Source organism: Psittacula echo, assembly GCF_963264785.1.
Source record: "Psittacula echo genome assembly, chromosome: 2".
Lineage (NCBI taxonomy): Eukaryota > Metazoa > Chordata > Aves > Psittaciformes > Psittacidae > Psittacula > Psittacula echo.
Window position 1 is genome coordinate 16,692,226 of NC_137737.1, and position 24,747 is coordinate 16,716,972.

General features: G+C 42.6%; 1 protein-coding gene across 1 annotated transcript; it reads left to right on the top strand.

Annotated features, from left to right (window-relative positions):
• Nucleotides 1-352: 352 nt before the first annotated feature.
• SNX10 (sorting nexin 10) lies at nt 353-21,328 on the top strand. Its single transcript, XM_080610330.1, has 6 exons — nt 353-405; nt 6,366-6,452; nt 8,952-9,052; nt 9,748-9,846; nt 17,978-18,193; nt 18,653-21,328. The coding sequence occupies exons 1-6, from the start codon at nt 382-384 to the stop codon at nt 18,729-18,731; spliced, it is 606 nt and encodes a 201-aa protein (XP_080466456.1). The 5' UTR covers nt 353-381; the 3' UTR covers nt 18,732-21,328.
• Nucleotides 21,329-24,747: the final 3,419 nt, after the last annotated feature.

Below are 24,747 nucleotides of genomic sequence, written 5' to 3' on the forward strand. Positions count from 1 at the left end.
GCCTGGGCTGTGTCTGTGCACTGGGGATGCTGGCTGTGCAGAGCTCTTGGGAGGCTGGTGCAAGCTGAGCCCCAGGGCAGCTCTCAGAGCAATGAGAAGCAGCACTGACCTCCCAGAGACGGACAGGCATCACTGGGTTTTCGTGTATGACAGATAGTCTCAGAAGGGGACTAACCCAGTGCTTCTAAAATGGGGTATTTTTAATGAAGGAACTCTTAGATGCAATTAATGCAAACATGTTTTCACGGTATGTGCGCCACTTTCTGCTCTTTACTAATGTCTGGTAAAAGTACTAATGACCTCCAAATAACCACTGAATGCCAATCTCATGTCTGTTGAATTCTTTTTTCCAGATACATATTTTAATACAAACCAGTGAAGATGACACCAAAACACGAAAAACAAGTAAGTCACGTCTAAGCTTTAATAAAAAGGATTCTAGGTTGGTGGTGGTGGATTGAATTTCATTAAGGTTCACATGAACCAGGAAAGATTGGTTGCATTCTTTGCGCCTTTAATTGCAAGGGTACAGAATGTTCTGGAGTGGTGCAGTGACAGCTCCTTCTGTTGATGGAAGAATCAAATATTCACTGGGTCAGAGATAAGGCAAGTAAGTGACTCTGCTGAAGAGAGTCGGGTACTGAGACAGGGGTGAAGAATTTGGATTTTGCTATTCTCTCCATCAGTCTTGTAGGACATAATGTTTGGAGCTGGGTCTGAACTCTGATTACCAGATGCATGGACCACAAGGATCACACTTTCACATTCGCTTTTGCTCAGTCCCAATGAGCATTAAAAGTTGCAACAAATTATTTTGTCCCAGTCATAGCAGACTCACTACTCAGCATGTGTGAAGATGCCAACATTCCCAGCATGAAAAGCCCCATGTTCTTTGTGGTTGATCCTTTTGGTAATAGGCAGCCTGATGAGAAGCTCTGTTTTTCTCAGAAGCTTTGTGGAAAATGACTCCTTGGGGGTTATTGACTAATCATATGTGTAACCGTGGCACCATGGAGCATGGGGTTATCACCTGATATGGTCCTGAGCACAGGGATTTGAATTAAAATGCAGCTGGAATGATTGATGCGAATAATCATCCAGTGTGAGATTATTTTTACCCCTCCTCCTTGTGGTAAATTCCACCCCCCCCCCCCCCCCCCATTAAGAATAGATAATTTCCATGTCAGATTTCCTGTTTTCCTAATAGGAAAATGTTATAAATAGACTTCTCAGAAGCACAGGGTTTATGGTTAAATTCTATGTAGTATAGCTTCTGGCTTATTCTTGTCTCTGAGCAATCCCTTGCATTGTGCCAACTCTAACTGTTCTATGATTCTATTTCCAAGAGGAGAAGGAGGTGCTGGCGGAAAGATAAAGTCGTCTTCTTCTGTTTGCTTCAGCTGCTTTTATGGTGTATTCTTAGAATGGTTGAATGGCTTCAGTTGGGACCTTAAAGATCACCTATTTCCTACACCCCTGCTGTGGGCAGGGACACTACAGTAGAGCAGGTTTCTCCAAGCCCCGTCCAACCTGGCCTTGAACACTGCCAGGAATGGGGCAACCACAACTTATCTGGGCACCCTGTGCCAGTGTCTCACCACCATTATAATAAAGAATGTTTTCATAGTATCTCCCCTCTGTCAGTTACAGGCATTCCTCGTTGTCCTGTCCCTACATGCCCTTGTGAAAAGTTCCGCTCCAGATTTCTTGTAGGCCCCCTTTAGTCATTGGAAGGTTGCTGTAAGGTCTCCCAGAGCTGTCCCTTCTCCAGGCTAAACAAGCCCAGGTTTCTCAGCCTTGTCCTCCTTTTGAGGCAAATCGAAATGGGAACATTTCAGTTTTCAGTGCTTCCCTCTGCATGACCTCAGTGCTGCCCTTTTCCTCTGCTGTCAGCACTCGTGTTCTTTGCACAGGGCTGTAGCCATAAGGGAGTTAGGTGTAAACCAGGCTTGGGGGTCACTTTGGCTGTTTTGTCATTTACGTGTGACCCAACTACTTGGACTGCTCCAAGCCTTTAGGACAGGGTATGAAAATGTCACAAGTGCCATGTCTGAACTGGCTGGTTTAGCCAGGTATTAAAAGGCCCATCCAGCCAGAGAAGCTGCTCTGCTGATTCATGCTTGTTAAGTAGTTACAACTACTTTCTGTAGAAGTTACTACTACTTTTGGGGCAGATTTGAAGTTCTTCATGAGCATGTTTGGGCCAGCGTGGCTGCTGGGATTCATATCAAAGCTATTGCACTAGAAGTTTGGATAGGAAGTGTTTTGCTTATGAACATGTTACACTTATCTTCCAGTTTCCAGGAGGAAGGAATAAATGGAGATACTGCTTTTTCCGGTAGATCTATGTTGAACCTGTGTTGTGTCCAGTACAATAGGCCTCTACTACCAAGCTTGGACACTGAACTGTCAGCAGTATGTTCTGGTTTTGAGAGAATTGTTTGGTTAATCATTATACAACATGTATCATTCTTGAATGCATGACAGGCATGCAGGTATTGTGCCCCTCAAAAAACAAAACAAAACCACCTCCAAACCCCCAAATCCCCAAAATGGGAAGTATAAATAATGTGGCAAAATAGCTAGATCTGTAACTCTGGAAAAACCATGCAAAACTGGGTGGGGGAAGATGACACCTTGGAAAGGACTGCAGCTGATGAAATAAAAAGTCCCTGGAGCCTTGGCTATCTTCGGGCTTTGCTTCCTAAGTTGTACAGCTACACTGCAATGTGGCCTTGTGACAAAAGATTAAGTTAGTCTTCATGTGGACTGTGGGAGGAAGAGGTCAGTCTCACCTCCTCTAGGTGAGTGGAGCATTACTTGAAGATAGACATGCCTATTGAGAGTATCCTAGTTTTTAAGGCAAAATGGGGAGAGAGGCACTTATGACCTAAAACTGCTGTAATCTGGTGTCACTGACCAGTGAACACTGGATGCACTGAGCATAGAACAACAATCTGCCACCTAGCTCTGTTTGGACCCTAACAGCTTATATGTAACATTGGCTTTCACAAGCTTATTTTTACAGGGATGGGGAGGCATAAACACCTTTTCTGGCAGTGTATCTGCGTCTATACTGGGCACTTGGGGCTCCTTTGATTAAATCAGTACTGTTGTCCCAGTGGGGTCTTATATCCTGGAGAAGGCTTTAAAAGGTTAAAAGAAGAGGCATAGTCTATGTGTGCAATGCCACTGTTTCAGAGCAGAGAAACTGTAACGGGAATTGGGATTAATTCTTCCTGGATTCGAGATATTTATTAGAGGAAGTAACCATAGGTCTTGAGAAAGGCTGTACATTTTTGGGTTTGTTTTTTAATTGCTTAATGTTTATCTTGCTTCATTCTGAACTCAGCGTCAGTATTCTCTGGTAAATAAAGGAGGTGGGAGGGAGAGAACTACCCAGTCTGCTGCTGAAATCCTGGTGTTTCAAACTGGAGCTGATGATGGCTGTGCATGAGGAATGCAGTTTGCTGAGGTGCTCTGCTGTACCACGAGTCGCTTTGACTCTTGGCTCAGTGATATGCTGCCGGGACACCTGCCTGCCATAGTGTGTACAGCAGCTACCTTTTCCTCTCTAAGTAGAGTCTGAAGGGTGCTTGACTTCCTCAGTATTGAAACTGGTGACCATTTAACTGGAAATGAAAAATGTAGAGTTTTTTGTGTGTATCATCTGGTCTGGAATGATTTGCAAGGTAACCTGTAGCTGACCATCCAATAGCAACTTTTAACCATAATACTTTGGTGTAACAGAGGTTGAAAGAAGCATTTTACTTCTAAGATTATTTTGATTCTGTGCAAAGGAGAGGGTTATAGGAGGTTACTTGGAAATGAAGTGATTTGGGGAACTTGAACAAAAGGAAAAGCAATGAGGAGTCAGTATGGCGGTAGATAAAAGGAAGAGGACTGAAGTTGGTTTATGATTAGGCTACCTGCAGATGTGACTTCTGGGCTGCAGTAGTTGCAGGAGAGAGCAGTGCCCCATTTGAAGCTTCCTGGCATAATTCCTCTTCTTCCACTCGCAGGACTGATGCATTTAGTGTGCAGGAAAGAAAAGAAAGTATGTTTGGAAGTAGTTGCAGCTCTGGTGAAGAGTGGGACATGGGGAAGTAGGAGGCTGGGGAAGACAAAAACTTGGGAGAATGTGAGACTACAGATACTAAAAGATGTTACAGTGGGTCTGAAAGTATGTCATGCCTATGTATGTGTGATAAATATGATAGACAGGGAGGCAAGCAGAAAAAACAACAACCAACAAATGGCTTCCTCTCCTGTGTTCAGCATATTGCTCAGGATCTGCTCAGGAGGGGGAATAACTTCCTCATGGTTCCCACTAGCACTTTTGTAAAACTAAAGGCATGATCCTTAGCTGGTAGACGTGATTACAGCTCTGTTCATTTGTTCCTCTTGTGCCATGTTGGCAGGGGTTAAAAAGCTCCAGAGGAGAATCAGGCCTCTAGCACTTTTCAGTAAGGAAAAAAGCAGCAGAGGTGATGGGAGCTGTTCAGGTGGGCTTTCTTTGGTGAGGTGCTCATGACACACACCGAGAGGGTATCCAGCAGTAATGCAGAAAATGCTCCTTCGACTAGGAGCTGAGCTAAGTGATATAAAACCAGGTGCTGTATCCAGCCATCAGGCCGCAGGCTCCCCATCCCTGCAGCAGTTCTGCCTGGAAATCAGAGCGATAGATTATTTAATCCAGGATGTGAACACGTCTCTGCCATGCACAGAGTTCAGTGACCGCTCAGGAAAAAGTACATCTTTTCCTTTCAAGGTTGTCGTTGTTCTCCTGTCAGTCCATGGAAGGTTGCTGCTGGTGGCACACTGAAGTGTGCAGTGGGGGAGAAGACTTGGCTGAAGAGGGAAAGGTTGATTTGACATCCGCAGTTTGGACATGGAGAGACACGTTTTCAGAGCCTTCTAGTTCAAGATTTCTTGATTTATACAAAGATGTACTAAAAAGCATGTTATTTACCAGAGACACTGTCATTCCTCCCACAGTCGATTCCTGTACCTGAAGATCTTGTGCAGTGCCTTTCTCTCGGGGAGGAATGTATCGACAGCTTAAAATTATATGCTTTTCTTTAACTGAGTCATTAAGTGGTTGGCTTAGTTCTGTGTGGGTGAATAGCTTGTTTATGCAACTGGAGAATGGCAGTCTGTTCATTTGCTCAGTAACCAGCAGGTAGTTAGGCATACTTTCAACCTTTGTATTTTAAAGAAACCTTTTCTATCTTAGTATAAACGTACAGATTTAGTAGGCTTTTTGGTTTCGTTTTTTAATACAGTACAAGTTTTCACATGATCGTTAGCTGAGGAGTCTCTGAAGCATTTAATTCTTCAGCCTTTTCCAATTCCTATTAGTGGTGCTTGGTTACATTACAGTAATGCCCACAGGTCTATCTCACTCCTTTGGGATCCCTCTAACTTACTGTGTAAATGTAGGAATTACAAGGCAATTGACTAGATATGACAACTTCTACAACAAATACTCTATATCATTGACCTCCCAAAATGAGGAGTTCTCATCTGCAGTGCAGCTGTGTTGCTTTCTTGGGCAGGTTGATGGGTAGACTGGGAGAGAAGTGTCCAGGTCCTGCATCCTCGGTTCTACTCCATGGCTTAAGTTCCTGGTGTATCAGGAAGTATATGCAGCAGAGGGGAAAGATTCATCCCCTTCCACACATCATCTGGGACACTGAGCTTGAAATCTTGAATCCCTGTGTGAAATCTGTGTCTGGGGCAGTTAATAGTGGTACATCCTTTTCCACTGGGCTGGAGTAAGTCATTTGGGGTGTAGAAAAAGGCACTTCTTCAGCTCCTCGTGGAGATACTGAGCAGTTACCTCATATCCCTGAAAGCAATGGATATAAATAATTGATAAATAAAGATAAAATGCCAAAAAAAAAGAAAAGGAGCGAATAAAATGTTATATGTGATATTGGGTATATGAGCAGGTTGTAGCACATTTTTTGTGAACACTGATTGCAAGGGTGGGAAAATCCTAAAAATACCTGCCTGGTTCTTTCATACATGTGTGACTTTGAACGTAAGGTTTTTGGTTTGTAGCTACTGAGACCACCACATCTGCCATGCATGAAACATGTCTGACTGTTCACAGTATTACTTAATCTGAAATATTCCTCTTAAGACAGAAATTTGGCGAAGAATTTCCCAGTCATGTGGTGTAGCTCAGATGATTCACTGCTTTTTGCTTCTCCTTTTATAGGGTTGCAAGATTCAATAAAGCAGCAGTTCAGCTTTTAATCTGAGCACAGCAGTTTGTGGAAGAGCAGAGGGATCGAGAGTCTTTCAGGCTGCCTTTGTCTTCAGAAATTAATTGCTTGATTTTTATTATGCACTTGCAGGAATTTGTAACTGTCTTGGTGCGAGACCCCAGGACGCACAAAGAAGACTCATGGCATTCTTACATAGACTATGAGATATTCATTCATGTAAGTACAAAAATGTCAGCACAGATTCCTTGGGCTCTTATTGCTGCTTCCGCCCAAGCCAGGGTTCTCTTTGGGGAATTAATGGAATCTCTTTATACCAGTTCTGGGAGGCTGGAGGATATTATTGTCCTTTTAACAACTGAGACACAGTGGAACAGGTAAGGTGGGTTGGCCAAAGGCCATGCAGCAAGTCTGGCAGAGCTGGGAGTTGAACCTACTATTGTGTTCACATGTGCAGTCCGCAATGCCTTGCAACAGAGACTATTCTTAGCTTGTTGTTCAGGTATTCATGGGAGAAAGACTTTATTTTCAAGTAGTTATCTGGTTATTTGTGCTTTAAATTATCCTCAGTTCTTTTTGCCAAGTTACTTGGTTGCTGCAATAGGGTTGTTTTCAGTGTGCCTTGATATTCATGTTATGCTAGTTTAAAGGTGCTTGGATATGTCAAGTAACTACATTTGGGTTTATCCTTGTAGTCCACCATTTGGTAATGGGAATGCACTTAGAATTATGGTTCTTGTGTGTTTTAAATCTATCCTCTGTACTGTGTTGTTTTGTTGATTATTCTTCTTTGGTGAATGATGTGCAGAAGGAGTTATCCTCGTTTTCTAAATCTAGATCCAGAGATTTTAAATGCAATGTGTAAAAAAAAAAAAATAAAAAGAAAAATTATGAAGTGTGTCTGCTATCAGGTGAGGGATTTGAGAGCACTGAGTTACATAGTTAATGCTTGGCACAACACCAACAGCATTTCTTTCTTGTGTGGGAGAGTTCAACATTCAGCATAATGACAGCAAGCAGTCAAGTGGTGGCTTATTCAATGCCCATCTTACTTTTCTCCTGTGTGGCAGAACTCTTAAGTCTTGCGATGTGGTTTAGTACTGGTTCCAAAGCAGTTTGACTTCTGGTAAATAGGAATTCTGTAGATTTGGTGGGATGGGTGCCTTGTTACTGTTTCAGAGGTATTGGTGCCTCTTACTAGAAGTATATTATGGCTTTCTCAGGGGCTGCTAAGCTGCAGTGGTGTCATTTAAACTCAGTGTGTTGTGGTTTAACCCCATCCAGCACCTAAGCACCACCACAGCTGCTTTCCCACTCCCCCTGCCCCAGCAGGATGAGGGAGGAGAATTAGGAGGGTGACAGAACTTGTGGGTTGAGATAAGAACAGTTTAATAATTGAAATAAAATAATAATAAAAATGTGAGAAGGAAAATAACACAGAAATAAAACTGAAAAGAGAGACAAGTGATGCAAATGAAAGCAACTGCTTACTACCAACTGACCGATGCCCAGCTGGTCCTTAGGCAGTGGCCCACCAGCCAACCTTCCCTATAGTTTATTGCTGAGCATGATGTCATATGGTATGGAATATCCCTTTGATCCTGGCTGTGTCTCCTCCCAGCTTCTTGTGCACCCCCAGCCTACTCTCTGGTGGAGTGGAGTGAGAAGCAGAAAAGCCCTCGATCCTATGTGAGCACTGCTCAGCAATAACTAAAACATCCCTGTGTTACCAAACACTGTTTCCTGCACAAATTCAAACCATAGCCTCATCCTAGCTACTATGAAGAAACTTAACTCTACCCCAGCCAAAACTCGCACAGTGTTGTATGATTCAGCACTGGGGATCTCTGAGACTGAAAAGCATCCACTCAGCTTCCTACCAGCACAATGCCAAGTGCTTTCAGAGACCGAGTCTCTAGGTTAGTCCTGCCATCTCCAGGCTTCTCCATGCATTCAAAATCTTGGGTCTCTCAGATCTTAGGCCAGCTGGGTTGCTGAGCTTCTGCCCAGCTCTTGTAACATGTGGGTTGTTAAACTATGAAGTATCCCAGATACTCATCTATACTGGAAAGCTGGCATCTCCGGGCCTTCTACAGTCTGCATCATGTGGCTGTCTAGGAGTTGTGGCCCCTGGAAGGTGATTGAGGGTGGGTTGGACTGCAGGCAGATTTATAATGGAGTCCTGTCTGGCAGGTGGGGTTTCATCTAAATGTACGTTCCACAGGACAATTTGGCACAAGCATTTAATTTCCATGAACTGTTTCTCTTTTGATGAATTAGCTTTTTTTTCCTTAGTGGATTAATAGTGATCTGCGGGAAAAAATCCAAATGCTCCTGCTTGCAGAGAGCAGTCACATTGGTTTCTTTGATTTGATTTAAGTAGATTGCACAATGGAAGAACTCTATGTAGCTAGCTGTTTGTAGGATTATAATTAGAATAGATAGAGATCTTATTTCCTGTTATTGCAAGTTGTACCGTAACCCAGATCTCTTGCTTTTGAAAAGAAAGCACGCAATGAAATATTTTTCCCTGAGAAGCAGTAGAAACTGTCACCGGTCCTGCCCGAGGTGAAGCACAGTCTTTAACCTAAACTGAATTAATGTCAAGCTGTCCTTTGGTATCTCGGGGATTAGCATCTCGTGTGTGTTTTTAATGCCATGCCTGCACTTTAGCTTAAGCTGATTTACAAATTAAAAAGGTTTTTGATTTCTCAACAGACAAACAGTATGTGCTTCACGAGGAAAACATCCTGTGTCAGACGGCGCTTTCGAGAGTTTGTTTGGCTTCGGCAGAGGCTTCAGAGCAATGCAGTGCTTATGTAAGCAGCTCGATATATGGTTAATGAATAATATGTCCGTTATAGAAGGGGGGAGGATTGTTTCCTCGTAATTCTGAGAATTACAGGAATCGGAGCTAGAAGGTGTCCAGTGTTTCTTACTGCAGAAGTGTATTGTGTGTAAGGCATTTTCTCTGTTTTAAACCCAGAATGGTTTGGGTTGGAAGGGACCTTAAAGATCACCCAGTTCCAACCCTCCTGCCATGGGCATGGACACCTTCCACCAGACCAGGAGGCTCAAAGCACCATCCAACCTGGATTTGAATGTGGTTTTTAGTGATAGCCTCCATTTGGTGTGACCCCCTCCAATTTGTAACAGATTTGATCTGCATTTTCTTTTGCTATGCACGGGTAGCAGAAATAGCAACCTAGCATAACTGTATGTGTATCCTCTCTTTCGAGGTGCACTTAGGTTCTGCAAGGACCATAAAAGACCCAGCCAGATATGCATGCAGTCTTAACAACCGGACCAGAAAAATCAGATTCATTTCCTTTTCCCTTTGAAGTGTGTGAGAAGCCCTCCGGTTTCTCAGTCTTGTGTTCCCAGATTTGATTTCATGAGCTTCTGGAACATGAGCCATGATTTGCACATGCTCAGGGTTGGCATTTGCTTATTGCATTTTCCTCCGCTGATTCAGATTTGGTTTAAACTGTGTATTTGCTTCTTGTTTATAAAGACAGCTACCTGACCTGCCATCTAAGACTCCCTTTTTCAATATGAATAATCCTCATCACGTGGACCATCGCCGGCAGGGTCTGCAGGAATTCCTGGAAAAGTAAGTACAGCCTATCCTGGAGATGTTGGCATTTCTATGATGTCATCAATGTCTGGTTTAATATAGCTCATCTCTGGTACTTGAGAGCCACCGTGTGGTCATCTGTACATGCTACATAATTGATTTTATTTGCACAGTCATTATTTCATACACGTGAATTCAGCTCTATTGGCTGAGAGGAAACTTCAGCTGAGGTTCTTCTATTGTGTTCCATTGTGGTAGCTATAAATAATAGTTTTGTATTTAAGTCACTCCGCAGTTGTGTACTAAGGTTGGGAGGTCTTTCACTGTGGCGTCTATTTCTAGCTTTCAAGAAGGAGCTAGATAGTCTCATACAAAGAAACAGACTTCTCTTCATGTCTGTGGAGAATCAGTCTTTGTGAGCTAAGCCCCTGGGAGCCTGTGAGAGTTCTGTAGCCAGATCTCCTAACACAGGTATTTCCTATAATGCCAGTTACTTTGTTTACCAACCCCACTAACATAAGCAAGCTCTAGCAGCTGCGATCATTTTCAGTACAGCTGCAATGTGTATAAAATCATTCATCAGACTTAGCTAGAGCTTGACCTGTGTTACAAGGGAGTGCTGTATGAGTCTCAGTTCTGCATCCCACAGTCCCACTGCTGTAACCACTTCACCTTCTGCAGTGGCAGAGACCCCGCTGGTGTAATTTTGTGCTTCCTCTGCCATTCTTGTGGTACCCTGGCACTGTTGGTGTGAGAGGAGGCTGCTCACAGCTGCTGGGGCAGGAATTGTGCATCCATTTGCAGGTGCTCTTTAGTCACTGCTCGGGGCAAGGGCATGCTAAACCACTGCAAATAGAGACTATTCACCTGCCTTCAGTGTCAGTGTCTCTGTGAATTGGAACTGCACAAGCAAAGGAAAAAAGCAAATCATTTAAACAGGCTTTAAGCCTTGTAGTCAGTGGGTAGAGGAATATTAGACCCACTGTTTTTCTAGTCAGTGTATTCTAATTATAAGCTTCCCTAACAGACAACAAATCATTGGTCCTGAGGTATATTTGTTAGGCTTAATATCTGAAGACAAGGAGAACTAACTGCTGCAGGAGTAACATTCCGTATACAGTTATATAGGATCTGTGGCCAAAAGGATAGCCAATAAATACTGGTTGAAAGCATGTGAATCAGGGAAGGGAAGGCAAAAAAGCATCAGAGGTTTTTTCTGCAGCTCGGGAAAGAAGGATGGTGAAACAGAGTGACTGTGCTTCCAGAGGCAATAATACTAATGGTCATGCAAAGGGTGTGGTAGCCTTGGTCCCTGAGCAGTCCTAGCTCAGCTGTGCTGCCCCATGGAGTAGTGCCCTTCCAAAATCACTCATTTTAAAAGGGCAAAGAGGCCGATCTGGTAACTGGGTATTTCAGCATAAAAAGTATTTACGACTGCTGTCTGTGCTTCAAAAGGCAAACCAGAGAGGTAGATACTCTTAAAACACATTCTCACCCTCCGATTTTGGATACCTGTAGCTTAAATGGGTAGTGCCAGCAGAAAATGGCAGGATGTGGAGTGTCTTATCTTGCTGCTATTAGTCTAGGAGTGAGAAAAGAGACATCGCTGTCGTAAGGTGATGATTTAAGTATTTGAACTTGGATGTTGTTTAGAAAGGTGTCACCTTTCTCTTGGCCTTGGGGAATAGTTGGAAGCAATTTTCAGGGATTGTGTTGTGATGGATTGGCTTGGCACCTTGTGTGCTGTACCATTGCCCTCTGCTGGCTGGCACCTCTGTGCTGCTGCTGCATGCAGAAGGCATCTTTTCACTGGCTCAGCTAGGCTGCCATGATGATTTTTTATCCTGCTTTTTATGAGTCTGGAGCAAAGTTCATGATTTCTTTCTCTGAAATTGAATTTGTGGGATAGTTAACAAATGTGTGTGTAATTATATATATAAAAAGTATATGCATAAACATACACACACACACTTGACTTTACTAAAGCTCCAGGTCTGGATGCTGCGTGTTTTGTAGTGTGGCAATGCCAGGGGAATCTCCCTGGTATATTAGAAAGGGGATGAAAAGGGATCCAGAAAGTAATTGCATGGAGTGATGTAACTCAGAACTGCAAAGCACCTCAGCAATGATGGCAGTCACTGTGCAGAAGCTCAAAGCCCTGCTGGTGTTTCTTTATGGCAGTGGGAAGAAATGGGATTCACAGAATGGTTTGGGTTGGAAGGTACCTTAAAGCTCATCCAGCTCCAACCCCCTGCCATGGGCAGGGACACCTTCCACTAGAGCAGGTTGCTCCAAGCCCCATCCAACCTGGCCTTGAACACTGCCAGGGATGGGGCATTTGACCTTATGTGGACCTGTCGAGGGAGAGTTTTGCAGGTAACATTTTGCAAAGGCCACGTGTGATGCAGGAACCGAGCTCCTCTTTGCACTCAGTGCCTTATGAGGTTACCAGGATCCAAGCTCTCTCTGAAACGTAGTTTAGATCTTTCACAGTCTCAGTTTGTGCCCTGTGCCCGTTGCTGCGTGAGCAGGTTGCCGCAGTGTCTGTCCAGGCAGAAAGGAGCCACATACCTGATGACTAAGGATCAAGTGGCTGGAGGCTCTCTGGTATGTGTCTTCTGGCCCTGGGAGCACCTCCGTATTGCCTACATGTGGATGGCTCTTGTCCTCCTTCATGTGTCACTCCAGAACAAGTTAGCACCGGGCAAGGTGCATACTTAGACGGAGCCTTTGTAAAGCGTCTCTGACCTGAGCACAGTAGTGTGAGATTTGGGCCAACAGCTGGAAACTAAAGCAAAGCTCTAGAGTTTTGGTGAAATCTGGAAACAGGTATCCCATTTTGACTTGGCTTTACTGCACAAATGCAGGGTAAGACCTTGTCTCGCAGGTTATTATCTCTGAGTGATGAAGAGCTGTAAAGCTCACTTCTTGTCTGGGCATAATTTAATATTTCAAGAGGCCATTTGCATTAACGGAAGTCAGCTAGCCCCTCTTCAATTATGAATTACTTTGTAAGAATAAGGAAAATTATGTGTTTTTCCTGGTAAGTATCCTCATCCTTTGAGGATGTCAGTAAATTCACAGGAGAGGCTGCTTCTTAAATTAGAGGTCAGAATTAAAACACTATCTTATTAAGTTCTGTAAAATCCTCTTTGCTTTCCAGCCTTTGTGGCTGCACAGGTTTAACTGTGGTGTTTAGATTACCTTCACAGAAGTTCATTTGGCTTTGCCTATTAGAAAACTAATTAGAAAAACTGTGTTAAATGAAAGTTGGTTCAATCACTGACTTTTTTTATTTTTAATATAGCTGGATGCAAAAAATTGCGTGGTTTAGGAAAAAGGGTTAGTCTTCAATAATGTTCAAGCATGCAGTTTATGATGAGGTGCAAGATGTAGTAGGAGTTTTGAGTAACTCAGACCCAGGGGAGATGAAGGGCATCCATGGTGTTGCTGCTCCAGGTGGCTATGTGTTGGGCTCGCTTGGTGCTGGAGTGAGCAAGCCACCCAAAACTTGGCTACCTAAGGCAGAGCCATTCCCTGGGGGTGGCTCCTCCTCAACCTCCTTACCTTACCCACCACAGTCCCACGGGCAGGAGCTGGTGCAGGGTCAGAGGACCCTGCTGGAGGTGTCTCTGCTGGGTGCTCTCTTGGGGAGGTGGAAAGCAGGAGACTGGCTCCAGAGGGGATGGATGCCGGCTTGCTGGGGCTAATGCAGGAGCGTCGGTGGCCATAGGGCAGGTGGGATCTCCTTAAGTGAGTGGTGGCTGCAGCTTTCCAATGGAGCCTTGCTCGTATTTCCTATCTGGTGAGCAAAGTGAGTAATGCCCAGCAGGTGCATGTTGCATAATCTTTTCCTAAACGTATGCATTATCAAATGCCCAACAGTTGCTTCACAGTTGCTTGCTATCAGTAATATTTCCTCCTTGATAAAAAATTAAGGAGAAGACACAGTTGGCTTATTTTAAGAGGAAACTGGGGCTTTGTTTGCTGGGGCTGAGGGGCTAGATGCTCAATAGAGGGCACCACAGCATAGGCTGTCATTCCCTGCCTCTCCGCTCCTGGCTTTTTTCCCCCGTGCTCTCATGATGTGATGTAAACGGGTAGAGTAAATTTGTCGAAAACAAAATCGTGAGTGTTAACCTTCCACACACATGCAAGCATGCATCTGTCATTGTATTAGGTTACAGTAGATACAGGAAATCTTTAGTTAGGATTAAGTTGTGCTGTTCAGCCATATGTTGTTCTCCTCCAGCAGAACAGTGTATAATATACCTAATAAAATCATGTTGAAGAAAACCAGATTTTGGCCCTTGTCCAAATAAGACAAAACACATGTTTTGTCTTTTGTAAATGTCCTTGCCATAACATGGGGAAGGAGAAAGTCATATAGTATCCAGCGTTTCCTCAAAAATAACATTATTTCTTCTGGTTGTGAAGTGACATTTTTCAGTCCCTCTTCTTTAAATGTCTGGAGATCCCGAGCATTTACTGAAAGCTTACAAACAAGGCTTCACGTGGCTGTGAAGAAAAAATGATTTTATTATCTTTAATTCAAATGTAGAGCCTTATCCTGCAGCCCCCTTAATCACGTAAGTAGGCATTATGCGTGTGAGCAATCTGGCTGAGAGGAGTGAGATCTCTGACAAGTAATGACTGCTGATGGGATCAAGACTTGCAGGATTTAGCCTTTGGTTCCCACTCCAGGCGTGCGCTGGAAGTCTGTTGTTCTCTTAAATATGCTCAGTCAGTTTATAGGAATTATCACCGTGAGCCGTGACTCTTCCATTAGCGCAGCGGCAGCGAGAGCTGATTTACATCGCTGTGGCAGCAGCTTTGCACTGACACCGGCTGTAATAAAACTGTTGGAGAAGCACTGGGAGTGCTACTGGTTGTGTCAAAGCTGCGCATGCGCTCAGTCTCTGCTGAGACATCAGAGTATTGTGACACTGCCTCTCCTCCTGCCTTTTTAATTTGTTAGCTGGTGTTTTGTGACTTCGATTCTTCAAGTCCTTGGAGCCAAATCTGCTTTTTCAGATGTACAACCCTTCACACACTGAGTTCCCAGGACAGCAAAAGCCCTAGAGAGCAACTGCTACACCAGCACTTAATACTAGTAGTACCATCTGGTGACAAGCGTGTGGTTATTCCCTTGAAGGAGTATTTTGAACAGGAAAGCATAATGCTTACAGATAGCAGAGAATTTATTTCTCATTTTGATTGCTTGAAGAACGCAATTAAGAAGCAATCTAACCTGTTGGTTCAGAGGGGGTGGGAAAGGCACGTTAATTTTAATTAAAAGAAATGCTTCAGGGGTGCCACTGGGGGAAAGCGGTTTGTGTTTTTGCTTTCAGGGTGGTTTTAAATGGTTTGCAAAATGCACTGGGTGTTTTGTCCCTTCCCCCGTATGAACATACATATATATATGTGTGTGTGTGTGAGAGAGATTGGCTTTATGATCATCTTCCCATTTCTTCGCCTTGGTTTCTCTTCAATCCTTTCACCTCCAGATGGCACTATGAAGCAGAAAAGAAAATTACTGTGAAATAATGAGTCCAATGTAAAGTAAAATTGGAAATTGAATTATAGCTGCAGAAAAAGGACAGTAGCCTTGAGGTCCTGATCAGTCTGTACTCTTATCACTTTTGTTTGCTGTTCCATGTGTTAGGTTACTGCCGAGTTAATAACAGTGCTTTAGCAGTTCAAGGCTTAGCAGAATTGTACTGGACATGAAATAAAGCTAAAATGAATTTGTGTCCAATATCATTGACATTAGTGCTCATTACTTCTCTGGTGTAATGCCTCAAACCATCTAAAATCAATTTTAAAGATTACCCATTATTTTATAAAGAAAATAAAATAACATTTCAAACAGCAACAGAGCTGTAAGTGTAGTGTAATCTCATGAACAGTTAGTTACTTGTGTTTGCCCTGGTTGGCAGGAAACTTTTGAAGGTATGGCAAGAGGAAAATCTGTGAAACTAAATGCCATCCACAGATTTTAATGTCTTGGCTTTTTGCTGGGTCACTTGGTATTAGACACGCAAATGTTAGAATTGCAGAAATGTGCATCCCCTCATTGTGCTCTTAAGCCTGGGAAAAACAGTAACTCTGGTTACCCTACAGTAAACTCCAGCTTTACTTTTCCTCTTCTTTTAAGAGGAAAGAAAAGAGGAAGGAGAATATTTACTCCCGCAGTTGCATAAACGATAAATGTGGATTTACTGTGTGGAATGATATTTTTTTACTTTTTGTTGCAATGTTTGTCTTTGTTTGGAATGCACATTTATCAGGAGCCAAGGCTGAAATCCTCTTTTAGTGGCCGCTGAATGATGGCTTTTCAAACTGTATTTGTGAAGCTGTTGCTGTGAATGCGTGTAGCCCTGTAAATTCTGGGTTTTGAATCATTTTTACGCAGCATTTGCTGGCTTTGCTGACTATGAAGAAGTTTTTCTGTATATTGATACTGTGTGCATTGATTTTACAGGTATCTATTTGCTATGTTTATTTTAAAGTAAGATTATGAGAATTTAATTCAGATTAAAAAGGCTTTCTCTAGGTATGGAATGTGCTCATTTTGAACTTCAGTGAAATCTGCTCCTTCTGAGACTAAACTTCAAATGCACCTGGTAGATCATTAGGGCTGTGGCAGACGTTTCCTCATTGGAAGGTGTCAAAGTTTGAGTTATTTGGTTGAGACTGTGTTTACCTAGGCAAATGAAATATGCATGTTCGTGAATATCGCCCATTTTCAGCTAGATATGTCTTATTACTTACTTTGGTTTGGCAGATTTTTGTAGGCTTAGATGAAGCCACAAATCCTGTTGTGTGATACTAACGTTATTATAATGTTGGCCACTTTAGAGAACAGTTTTCAGAACATATTTGTGTTTTAAAACATTACAGTGCAAATGCACCATTAATCTTATTTGAGAGGAAGAACTACTCAGTTATACTTTCCATTTTAGTCCGAGTACGTACAGAATGCAATCTTTCTTTCTTTCTTTCTGCTCTTACTTGTTCTTACATTAACGTCCTCTCGTTTCCTACTGCATAGCAATGACTTTTTTTGTAATGACTGTAATCTAAATGGGTAGAAATAAGTAAATATTGACTCATAAAAGTTTTGATTTGTTTAAATATACTTTAATAATTTTCCATGGAGCACTTTTTGGCATGGTCATAGGAGCTGATGACTATTACATGAGTAAGATTACATGTACATATTAAATTAAGAAGTCTCTTGTTAATCATTCTAGGATTTGTGTATTAAAGAATTCTTTCTTCAGAGAAATGTTGCAGAAAAGTTGCTTTCCTCTTCCCCATCTCCCCCCTCCAAAAATAATTATGATTATCTTCAATTCTCAGTCCTTGTAAAAAATATCTCTACAACTTTGTGTTACTGGAATGTATTATATTTTTACTCCCGCTTGACGTAAGTAAATACTTTATGCTAAATTTATGTGAGGACTTAATTTAAAATACATCTAAACCAAAGATTAAAACAGACTTTTGAAAAAGTAGCTGAAATGATGCCTAGATTTCCTGAAAATTGCAAATAAATTTAAACCAGTGTTCAGTATTAGCATTTTCAGTCTAGCTTAAATGTATGCGTATGGGCAAAAGTGTAAATGATTTTTGGCTAGTGTTGTCTCTGCTGTTTCCAGGTATCTCAAAGTCCTGACACTCCATGTATATGAAGTTCTCTGTCTCTGTACCCGCTTCTTTTCCCCCACCAAAGAAATTGGTGACATAATTCTTAGTAAAGCTTAGCTCTTAAACAAAACAAACAAAAAAAGAGTTCCCAAATGGATACCAAATTTTTGTAAGAGTATATGCCTCCAACTGCCTAAAAATCATTAATTGATCTGTGTGGTAATAACAGATGGTTAAATGGAAGAAATGTCCTTGAGGTTATTCTAATAGCAGATGTGACCAACTGTTAGCTTTGTGTTTTTACTCACCTAAAATTCCAAATAACGTAGTAAGAAAGTAACACACACCTCGTAATTTTAACATGTTCGTTACCTTCTGGTGTTGATTTTAGGATTCATCTGAAAACTTAAAAGCAGGCCATCGTTTACAGTTTGTTCTGGTAGAATGCTTTACATGTGTATATGGGCATGAATATAAAAATATTGGAACTTTTTTTTCCCCCTTTTTTTTCCAGGATCCTACAAGATGCACTGTTGCTCTCAGACAGTAGGCTTCACCTCTTCTTACAGACTCAGCTAAGCCCAGAAGATATGGAGGCTTGTGTCTCTGGACAGACCAAATACACTGTTGCTGATGCGATTCATAAGTTTGCCTCTTTGAACAGACGTTTTCCTATAGAGGATGAAGAGGGAAAAAAAGGAAAGAACGACACAGACTCTGATTCAGAGAGGTGATTTCTGCATTTCCTCACTTTCTGAGATTATATATCCATACATACACACGCGCATGCTTCACTTTTTTTGTTGATGTAATACTAAGATAATGAAAAAATTAATTGACTGAGATTTTATTGAGCTGTGACAGCTCATCATAGAAGTCTTCACACACACCTCCACACTGAATTAATGAATGCAGTAGAAATTCAATTATCTGCATTCTGATTATGTGAATTTCATTTAGTCAGACTTGAATTATTCGCGTTTAAATTATCTTGCTAAAAAAATATCCAACTGCACTCCAAATGGCTAATTAAAAGTCCAAATTTCCTGTCTCTCTTTGTGACTGGAGATAATTAAAGTTCTCCTCTGTTACTCAGGCTTTGAGTGTGTTGTGAAAACCAATTTCCTCCTTTTTTTTTTTTTCCCCCTCTTTTTTTTGTTCTCCCCCCTCCCTCTCTCCTTCTCTGCAGTTCATCCTCCGGGCTTGGACCTAGTGATGACAGCATTTCATGTGGATGTAAAGCAAGCCCAGCTTCTGAAGAGTCATGAAAAATCATTCCTGTATTGCTAGCTTAAGGACAGTGCAAAGCAGTTTCTGCTCTGGTTATGTGTAAACACGGCTGGCTGGTAAGGTGTACCTGAAGGAGGCATCGTCTATACAACCATATGTCCTTATAAAATTTTCAAAACAGACCTCGATACTACTTCTTTGTTGATTCCATTATGTATGTTGAGTCAGGTCAACACAGTACCTGTTACATTTAGGGGTTTTTTTAGGTATTAAAATCTCAGTATTGGGTAAGTCTGGGTAACTGCTGACATACGTGGCAGTTACAGTATTTCCCTCAGCTCAGTGCATGTCTTAGATCTGAAAAGTAAACTTAATTCCTCATCTGAAAAGCTGGTATATCAAATACATTCAAAGCATCTTTTTGTAATTTGCATTAGAGAAGTTTCATCTTTAGAAGTCATTTGACATTGGTGATGAAATTACATACCCCACAAGGTATTCACTTTTGAAAGTAGCTCAGCAACACCAGCAAAACAACATTTGTACGAACTCTATGCTGGTGGCAATTTGAGAGATAAATATATCTTCCTCTGGGCTTTCTGTAATGTTTATGGAAACCTTGGTTTTATCATGCAGAAGAGCTGAAGGCCAAAATTCTTGAGCATGGTTGCTTAGAAGTTAGAAATATTAATAAAAATGACATCATTTCCAGTCTTGCTGGAGATTCTCAGTTCCCAGGGAATGACAGATACTCATTTCCAGTGAAAATCCTGGATGAGGCCCATTGAAACTGATGGGTGAATTTTGCATCGACCTCACTAGAGTCAGGATTTCACCCAGCATGAACTTTAGGCACCTATATTTGAAAATGCCAGGAGATGTTTTAGTTTAGCAGCCAAAACATCTCCCTGTCTGAGATGATGATAATCACATAGTTGTAACGTGCTGTACGGAAATGGAACTCTCTACTCTTTGGGAGTAACGGAGCTGCTGATTTCATTGTGGCTGTAGTTAGCACGTTGGAATATTGACTTTTCCCCCAAACAAAAGGCAAGCTTGAGCACAACTTTGTAACCACCAACACTTATTTTGATTAAAAGTCAGTTTTGCTCTTTATTGTTAACAGCAGCTGTGTAGTGTCTTGTCCCAGATTCTGTCAAAGGAATATGTTTCACTGTGGTGTTGTATTTATATTTGACATTTAACTGCTATTAAAAAGAGCTAGGGGGTCTGACTAGTCTAGCAAAGCTCCCATTAACTTCAGAGAGATGGTTACCAGCCTAGGAACAGAGAATTATATGTATGTATATTTTAATTTTAAGAATTCTGTGAATATTGTCAAAGAAGGAGCATATTAAACCTGTGAATTATGGAAACAATAGATTGTTAAATGGCTATCTAATACAAGGTAGCATGGACGTGTGCAGGCATGCTTTTATTAAAGCATCCAGCTGGGAATCTGCGTAATTTTAGAAGCATGTTTTTAATAGCCCAAGAATAACATCTCTTAGGTAACTACTTTAAGCCACTGTATTTTGTTGATGGTTGCACTTTTATAAGATAAATATCCATGTTTCTTTTTGTGGGGTCTTACTGAATTGCACAAATCTCTCTCTTCACCTTCTCAGCCTGTGAGTTAGCAGCAATGCTATTTTAATGGAAAAGTGATAACATTTTATTAAAGCAACAAGTTATCACTAAAAGTAGCTTAAAAAAATAGCTCTTATTGCCAGGCACAGACTTTGATTATTTGATAGCTTTTTTTTTTTTTTTTTTTAAGGATGGCACATCACAAGAAAAAATGTTTACCAAATTTATTTGAAAGATGGGGAAAATATAAAAGCAAAACCCAGAATAATGTCTGAGATATTAATATTTTTTTATTTTATTCAGTGTAAAGGGAGTGGGTTTTTGTGTTTTGAATGATTGAGATAAACTGTTGAAGCACTTTACAGTTCTGGCCTACTCACACATGATGAATGTTACAGAAATGCAAGGTTTAGGAGAGCATTTGGGGCTGTATTTTAGTTTAGGAGCTTATCTGTATGCCAGTGAAGGTTTTCCAAAAGATGTTTCTGAAACAAATATTTGTTTTCTAATAGTTCTGGTTTTCTTCTGTTATTTTCTTTGTCACCCTGTTCAATAATTCAAAGACCACCGTAACTGTACTTCCTTCCCACCTTTGACAGAAAATTGTTTAAATACTCAGCTTTTGAATGTTGTGTAGTTCGTGTTACTGGAATTTTTCTCATTAAAGGGGAAGGAAAGTATTCTCTGCTCTCTAGTATGTCGTCTTTTTGTATCAGCTGCATGTAACTGCATATAAATGCTGTATACAAAATGGCTTAATTTGGAACATTAGATGTAACTGTTACAAATTTAAATTCGTTAAAAAAAAAAAAATTAATGTCTTTTGTGACTTCAGTGATTTGGTGATTTATTTTTCTTTTCAATACTGTCACATATTTTGATCAGTTGGTTACTGGTGTTTTGATTCTTATTTTTCTTAGTTTTGAATAATGCTGGTATTTCCTGCTATGTTTTTTTTTAAAGAAGCTCATCTCTAGTTTGTAATATCGTCTATTTACTATTGCTAATTTATATCTATAATTGCAGTAATTCTGCACCCAAAAGCTTTGCTTCATCTTTTGCTTCGAACTTTGCATCCTAACTTTTACGATGATTTCTTAAAAGCCTTTAATTAAACAAAACAAGTTACTACTTTCTATTTTGCATTTAAACTTGCCACTAAGGTTTCCTTTATTTCGGTATCAATATCCTAATCACTTTATGACTCACTGTAATTACCCTATTTTTGTAATATATGTCTATGTGTATATACACTGTTGTGCTTGTGTTTGCTGTCATTGTTTTGTAGAAAATATAAAGAGGTAAGAGAGAAAGATTGTCTTTTGGAATGAAAATTTTCATAGACGTAGCAACATGATTTTTAAGCATTGAGAAGATTTATACTTTTAAATGCCCCACTCTACAACACTGCACAATTCTGTATCCACGGGGTTGTTTGTTGGTTTTGTTTTGTTTTTTGTTTTTTGTTTTTTTTTTGGGGGGGGGGGGTTGTGTTTTTTCGGTTCTTATTTTTTGAGATATTTTTTTTCCCAGAGCAATATTTAAATTATATAGGCACAGTATTTGTGACTTGGTCTGTTGTAAAATTCAAGGTGCAAGTAAAGTCAGCGTGTGAGGAGAATAAACCCGCTGTGTCTCTCTGTAACTGCAGGGCTAATGACCACGGCGTCTACATTTTTCCTGTCGCTTCTACAGTCTTGCAAAAATGTGAACTGTTATTTCCAGTATCAGGTTCATTCTTTCTATGAAAGGATTAAATGCTTTAGGAAAGGCACAATTATTCTCTTCGATGTTAAAAATACTCTCTTAAAGCTTCTGCAGTAACACTCCCTTAGCCCATGATTCGAGTAAACTTTCAACGCCTTTTTCCTTCAGCCCTAACCCCCGGAGCGTTGTCGTGCACACGCATGTCAGTGGGTGCGGGTACACCCGCTGCGGCGGGCCGCAGGGGGCGGCGAGCGCGTCCCCTCGGCGGGGCGCCGCCACCCGCTGCTCCGCGTCTTGCCGACGGGGCGAGAGAGGATGAGGACTCAGATGGGAGAGGGGAGTGATAAAAGCGGAGGGGGGGCGGGCAAAACAAGCAGCACCCCAGGTCAACGTCCCCGGGGCGCCGCCACCGCTCCGCCACATCCTCTCCCCGCGCTGCCGCGGAGCAGGGCGAGATCCTTACCTGGTGCCTCCGTCCTCTCCACCCCGCTCCGCCCCGCCCGACGCTGCCTCACTCCTCCCGCCTCCCGGCGCGGCGGTGTGCGCGCTTGACGGCGGCTGCGTGCGCGCACGCGTAGCCCCCCGCGTGCCCGCGGCGAAGTGGGTTGGGAGGGGAAGGTGCGGGGGATCGGCCTTGATCCGGTAACTCATGGCAACCGCAGCCCATGGCAACGGCGGGGGCAGTGTGGGGCGGGGGGGGGGTGGCGGCGCGGAAAGCTCCGGCCCGCTTCAACCCGGGGGGGGGCGGGGGACAGCGCGGAGACCGGCTCCGCGACACCCCCCCGCCCCCCCCGGCCCCAATCCCCTTTCCCGCCGCTGCCCGGGCTCCCTCCCGGCCACTCCCGCGCAAAAGGCGCCTCCGCCGCGCGTTTTCGCCGCCAGGGGGCGCTGTGGGTCAGCGAGAAGCGCGCAGCCGGGCGGGGCGCAGGGCTGTGCGTGCCTGGGGGTGCGCCGGGGCTAGAAAACGTCCTAACGTTTGTTTGTCGGTTTGTCTGCTCCCCCCCCCCCCCCCCGCGCCGGAGCCGCGCTCCACAAGCTTGAATAATGCTTTTATATCTATTCTTATTGTTATAATATTTAAATAGGTTTGATACAAAAGCAATTAGGACCCAGCTCAAAGCCAAGGCATGACATGGGGCACGGCTGGGTAACAGGCAGGCTGCTCCCAAATGGAGGCCTTTCTGCGGAACAACGGGAGCCAAAAGGCCTTGTGTCACCCAGTTATGTAAGACACAATCTCGCCTGAAAATGCACAATGAATCGGGAAGGATTTATGTAATTAATTGACCAGTCTTAACCTGTTATCGTGATGTAAGGAATTTGGAACTCATTAATTTGGGCCCTGACAGATTTCATATTAGAGCTGGCAAATATGGATTGAGCCTCTTATTCTTGTAGCAGCTGGAATTTCCATGACAGTGAGGATTAGTGAAGAAGACCTATTGCTCGAGTCAAACTGCCTCTTTTGTAATCAGCAGCCCTGCTCTGCATTAAAGGGGTAATGGGAAAAAGAGGAAAAAAATAAATACCAAAAGAAAAAAAAAGAGAGAGAAATGTATTCATGTAAGAAGCAGAGCAGGGGAGGGAAAGGAAGGACATACTCTGGAGAGCAGAGGCACCAGAGTGGGGCTTTCCCAGCCCCATAGCAATGAAGACACCACAAAGGCGGCTCTGGTGTGATGAAAAGGGAAGATGCCTGAAGGAGGGGTCCACAGCATCCACATGGGGCTCGCTGCCTCTCGGCCAGACCTTCAGATGGAGCCTCCTGGGAGCCACCAAGCACCTGGGGCTGTGGCATCAGAGGTTCCCGGAGTGGGTTCTGGGCTGCCAAAAGCCAAAGGGATTTAGGGATAGAGGGATTTCAGTTGTGATCCTGGGAAGTGGGGACTGACAGATACCTGTCTTCCCGCCTGCACCGTGATGCCCTCCCTGACAGGGAAAAGGATGATCGGGGTCCTTACCGGACCAGGTCTGAGGATGAGGACAGGTCGCCATGCGGCCATGGCAAGGGTGACTCTGCACATGACATGCCTCAACTTCCCATGTACAAAGACAAGAGTAATAAAACTCCCTTTGTTTGCTGGTTCATGACTACTTTTCAGTATGTTTTTTTACAGGTCCTAGCTGGGGAGGACCTTCATCCCACTATCATTTCTAGGCATTGATGTAATAGTAATAACATTGAGTACAGACTGTATGGAAACAGAAGCGTTTATTTTCTCTCCTGGCAACCTGTTAATGACTACTGTGGTAGTGAATAGGTGTTAGAAATGACTTTTAAAAGGTTTCCATGATGCATCATCATATTTCTCCCTGTAAAGTGTTTACCTACTCCTGTGACAAATGCTGTACATAGATGGAGGGGTATTTTTCCTTTTACCATCATTTCTTTGCTGCATGCTTTTTGGTAGTTGAACATTTCCCCTCCAGGATTGCTTAGATGCACCATTTGCTCCTGTGGGTTATTTCTGTATAATAACCGGGAGAAGGGAAAAGGTGTAAACCAGGGATATTGACAGTAAATCCATGATTGTTTGCAAAGACTGTAATGGCAGATTAGATATAAACAGCAGCAAGTAAGGCCTTCAGCATGGCTCGAATCCTCTGGACAACTTTGTCCATCTGCATATTTGCTTTGTCTCCCATCATTATGCTAGGATGATTATGTGAATTCTGGTACCAAAACTCGAGCATCCAGCCCTAAATTTGTGAATCTCTATGAGGCGGAGTGCTTGGTGCTGGAGACATGCCCTTACC

What these genes read in the sequence shown, in the direction of transcription:
- SNX10 (XM_080610330.1), top strand. Translation starts at nt 382, where the DNA reads ATGACACCAAAACACGAAAAACAA. An exon ending in ACTATGAGATATTCATTCAT is followed by an intron (nt 6,453 to 8,951) that starts GTAAGTACAAAA and finishes ATTTCTCAACAG; the next exon opens with ACAAACAGTATGTGCTTCAC. An exon ending in ACAGACTCTGATTCAGAGAG is followed by an intron (nt 18,194 to 18,652) that starts GTGATTTCTGCA and finishes CCTTCTCTGCAG; the next exon opens with TTCATCCTCCGGGCTTGGAC.